General features: G+C 35.1%; 1 protein-coding gene and 1 long non-coding RNA gene across 2 annotated transcripts in view; one reads left to right on the top strand and one right to left on the bottom strand.

Moving 5' to 3' along the window:
* Positions 1 to 1,663, bottom strand: part of LOC113302728 — a 2,597-nt gene extending 934 nt beyond the window's left edge. The window contains exon 1 of the long non-coding RNA XR_003337061.1: positions 898 to 1,663. This is a non-coding gene — a long non-coding RNA (uncharacterized LOC113302728). The remainder of the gene's footprint in view (positions 1 to 897) is intronic.
* Positions 1,664 to 1,715: 52 nt separating this feature from the next.
* On the top strand, positions 1,716 to 2,955 carry LOC113305588 (probable CCR4-associated factor 1 homolog 11). The gene has a single exon (XM_026554609.1). It carries the CDS (start codon positions 1,960 to 1,962, stop codon positions 2,953 to 2,955), a length of 996 nt encoding a protein of 331 aa, XP_026410394.1. The 5' UTR covers positions 1,716 to 1,959.
* The last annotated feature ends 1,654 nt before the right edge of the window (positions 2,956 to 4,609 follow it).

Below are 4,609 nucleotides of genomic sequence, written 5' to 3'. Positions count from 1 at the left end.
TTTCTGATTGTCAGGCTGGCAGTAATGTATAAAGTTTCTATTTCAACAAAACAACAAACCAACTTTGTAATCCGAAAACCACATAACAAAATTCTTCCTGGATCACATAAATAGATATGCTAAATATGAGACTACTACATTAGTACCTAATTGAACTGACTCCCAATAGAAAATAAATCATTTCAGAATTGAGCGAGTCCTAAAAGATTAAACTTAAGTGGTTGAAGCTATCTAGAAAAGTCAAAGTTCCGACCATGTATAAGTTGATGACTTGCTTTCAGAACGAGCCTAGGAGCAATGGAATAGCAACATACATCACCACATCTGAAGGCTATTTATCAATAGAGTAACCAAGCGCTTTAATCTATATGATTGGAACTCCTTACTGGTCCAAGACATCCTATGTTTGAACGGTAGCCCATTAATGAAGCCCTTGTTCATGTGCAAACTTCAAAAGAATTCCCTTCTTTACTTACAATAAATACGCCACACTTTCACATCTAAGCCTAAGCGTGGAGAACATTACATTTCACAAGCATATATATAGTAAATGAAAATCATGATGATAGAAGTTAAAATACTCACGCTTCAACTACCTATTTGCATAAACTTATTACCATTCCAGGTTAGATGCTTTATCATCGACTAACACAACAATAAGATAGTGTAGTGGACACAATGAGACAAGTCGGTGAGCAGGGAATACGTCTATTGCTTCATTCCATGAATCCCATGTTACTAAGTTAGCTGGGAAAGGGTAGACTACGCAAAGTAATTTTGTTGAGAATTGGAGCAATTTGTAAACAAAATAGGCCTAGATATGTGTTATTGTGTAGCAGAAGTAAATCACAGTGTTTAACAAAAGAAATAGATATAAAACAAGAATACAAGTGTTACCCTTCTATCCCAGTAAGGTAGGAAGCAGACAAAATCATACACCGGAGAGATCGTTGACAGTAAAACTGCATTGACCCCTAGAAATACCAACATCCCTGTCATGGGCCTCGTTCTATGTGGCATTTTCTACCCTCTTTATATCACTAGCATGTAATCAAAAGTTTCTAATCAACAAGAACAAGAACACTGCAGAAAGAAAGACACAAAAAATAATAGGTGAAACTCAAGGGTAATCGAGAAATAAATAACTAGAGATTATGATCTCAACACTAACAAACCAAACGGGCTGTCAAAGAACTAAGCATATACAAGGTTTAATTTGACTAACATAACCCCTAAAAACAAACAAAGCTTGACATGGATAAATTATAAACCGTGCACAACACATAGAGAGATGATAATGATTGGTCTTCAATTGTCAGGAAGAACAATGTCTCCGAATTATCGAGTTTCAGCATCACAAAGAAACCTTTGGTTCAAACTTTTTATCAAACAGGTAAAGTGCATTGTTATCCATGTTCATAAACAACATAAAAATTGTTTATTATTTCAAGAATCATACAAGTCCAACCTTTTCCGAGCCTCATGAATCACAGTGACATAAAAAAACTAAACACAAAATACTAAAATAACACAAAGCAGTCTGATTTATACAGTGCCATAGTGTGCACAAGGAAAAAAAAGAAGAGAAGAAACAGGGAGATGCAGATGAAAGTACATCGTCAATAATCAAAATATGAGCATAATCAAACGATGAAAATGTATAACTGAGACCTCACCTTTTCAAGCTCATCTTCTCCTTTAAATTATTTGTTCCTGACCTAATTTTCAGCATAAGAATGGAAGGGAATATGGGGTGGAAATAACACCATGACGTCAATCGATTATTTCTTTTTTACTGCACCGTCTTTATTTTGGAAAGCTTCTAACAGAAAGAGTTTCCTAGTCCTGAATTGGTTTGCCTTTTCTATTCCGATTGCCTTACCAATTGTACCTCCCTCCTATAAATAGGAGTGATCTCTTTCACCGATACAATATTGAGCTAAGGAAAGCAAAAATACCATGGCTACGGCTGCTAAAACCCTAGCAAAACCTGTCAAGATCGTTGAAGTATTTTCAGAGAATTGTGAAACAGAATTTCAGCGAATATGTGCAGCTTTAACGAGGTATCCGATAATTTCAATGGATACAGAGTTTCCCGGGGTCATTTTTAAGTCGAATGTTCAAACCCTAGATTATAATAAGAAGCAAACTCCGTTTGAGTATTATCAGATCATGAAGAACAATATTGATGCTTTGAAATTGATTCAAGTAGGTTTAACACTTAGTGATGCACAGGGAAATCTTCCAGATATCGGTACCTATACATGTATCTGGCAGTTTAATCTGTCGGATTTTGATGTTTCCAAAGACTTATGTGCTGCTGATTCAATAGAGCTTCTTATAAAACAAGGAATCAATTTTGAAAAGAACAGAAGAGAGGGCATTGATTCCAGAGTGTTTGCTAGAATGCTACTTCAATATGGTATTGTCTGTAATCCTGCTGCTGGACACTTCTTTTACAAATATTCACTGAATTGGATAACTTTCCATAGTGGTTATGATTTTGGTTATCTTATAAAACTTCTGATTTATCCGGATCCATTACCAACCCGTCTCGAAGATTTTATGTGCCTTGTAAAACGTTTTTTCGGAACAAGAGTTTATGATATCAAGCATATGATGAAATTTTGTCAAGGGTTGTTTGGAGGGTTAGAGAATGTGAGTAAAGTACTCGGAGCTGAAAGAGAAGTGGGTAACTGTCATCAGGCCGGATCAGATAGTTTATTGACACTCAAGACTTTCGTGAAAATGTATGCCAAATACTTCACCAACCAAGACATTCATAGGACATATGGTGGAGCACTTCATGATCTGATTTTTCCAGCGGATGTGCAGATTAGAAGCAATTATGGAATGGTGGTGCCGATTAGTAGAAGCTATGATGCCAATATGTACCCATATAATTGTCACCTTTACATAAATGATTTTCCAGTTTATTCAAATTTAATTAATTAAATTTTATATTATCAATTTGTTTGGTTTTTCTTAATTTGGTTTCTTGATTTTTACATAATTTAATTATAAAGCTAGGATGCTTCCTTTTGAAATTGAAACAGATTGTGAGAATCTATCGCTGCTATTAACAACGGAAAAGCTCCATCTCAGGTAAAAAAAATCTGATTTACTTTTTGTGTTTCAGAGAAATGTTTATCTTAAAATCTATTACCACTTCAAAGGTGCATGGCAACTTGGAGTGTGGGAACCAACATTACCTTACTCGCGTGCAACCGATCTGCTGGTAATATGAAACACAGTTAGTAATATCTTGAAGTAAATTCAGTTCTTTTGGTAGATAAATAACATTTTAGTAGTTCTCACTGCATGCCTTCGAGTAATAATAGTTAATCTTATATACAAGCCCGCTAATTTTCTCATCTTTTGTTTTGATTCCCAGAATACATCATGCAGAGTACGTTTACAGTATTCTTTTGGATAATCGGGTAACGAATCCAAATTTCCCTTTATTTATAAAATTCACATTTAGAGTTCTGTTTAGCTTGGCATCTAAGACCTAACATCCCAATTTTGCAAAAATATGGTTCTGCTCTGACAATGCTTTGTCAAACAAGAATCCTTGCTCTAACAATGAGTGGACAAACCCAGTGTTCCTCATTAGTTATTTTAAAATGATGAACTGATGTTAGTGAACAAGCATATAGAAAAAACATTCAGACACGAAACCACACTATCTGTCCACTTCCACCACCAGTAATAGTAACAAAAAGAATGTCTTGATAAGTGTACTTTAAATAGAAGACATTTCTTAGATTCTTAGAATTCATTGAAAATGCCTCGCCAAACACCGGCTCCATTAATGAAACTTTGGTACTCCTTTGTATCGTGATTCAGCCGTCTCTATTGATTCAGTGACGCGTAGTAATTAATGTGTTACCCTTACTTTATAAAGTTTTGAAGGTCCCAAATAGTGATTTTGGAAAGAAATCCTTATTAATGAATATGATTCATTGATTTGTATGCATCTAATTCGTATTTTTACATTCGTTAGATATCCACCATTAGAGTCATTCTACTACAATGTTGTGTTACCAAGGTTCATTCCTTGATTGTCGGAGTGCATTTGCCAGAATAGCTGAGTTGTCCTGGAGTACTGGTAGGCGAAAAGGGCAATGTTGTAAAACATGATAAAGGGTATAAAGCGAAGTGGATGGAGTCACTCAAAATGGAGTCTAGTGTTTGTATTAGCAAACCTGAGCCACTAAATTTTAATTGCTCATTGGCTAATCTTAAACAATTTCTCTTGTTAAATTGACCTCGCATTTTAAATTCAGCTATGCTGAACTAAACCTTGTTTCTTAATCTAATAACCTTATATTACATGATAACTAAGCAAACACTTAAGTTCAGACTGTTAGTGTGCACCAGTTCGGTGCCTCCGTCAGACTTCTCTAGCTAGATAGGTGAGAGTTGAATTCCTAATCCAGTGTGCATCTGATAAGTCACGGATTCTGACAACTAGATTTTAATTAGCCAACTTTTGACAAATATTCACTCAGGAAACATCATAAGAAGTTTTAGCAATGGTGCGAAATTTCCTTTTGGTAACCTTGCACCATAATATGAATTTTTATGTTTCAAGTCCAAACCAAAC

The sequence above is a fragment of the Papaver somniferum genome, chromosome 8 (genome assembly GCF_003573695.1).
Source record: "Papaver somniferum cultivar HN1 chromosome 8, ASM357369v1, whole genome shotgun sequence".
NCBI lineage: Eukaryota > Viridiplantae > Streptophyta > Magnoliopsida > Ranunculales > Papaveraceae > Papaver > Papaver somniferum.
Note: the sequence above shows the minus strand (reverse complement) of the source record. Positions and strands in the feature narration are given on the sequence as shown.

What these genes read in the sequence shown, in the direction of transcription:
- LOC113305588 (XM_026554609.1), top strand. Translation starts at nt 1,960, where the DNA reads ATGGCTACGGCTGCTAAAACCCTAGCAAAACCTGTCAAGATCGTTGAA.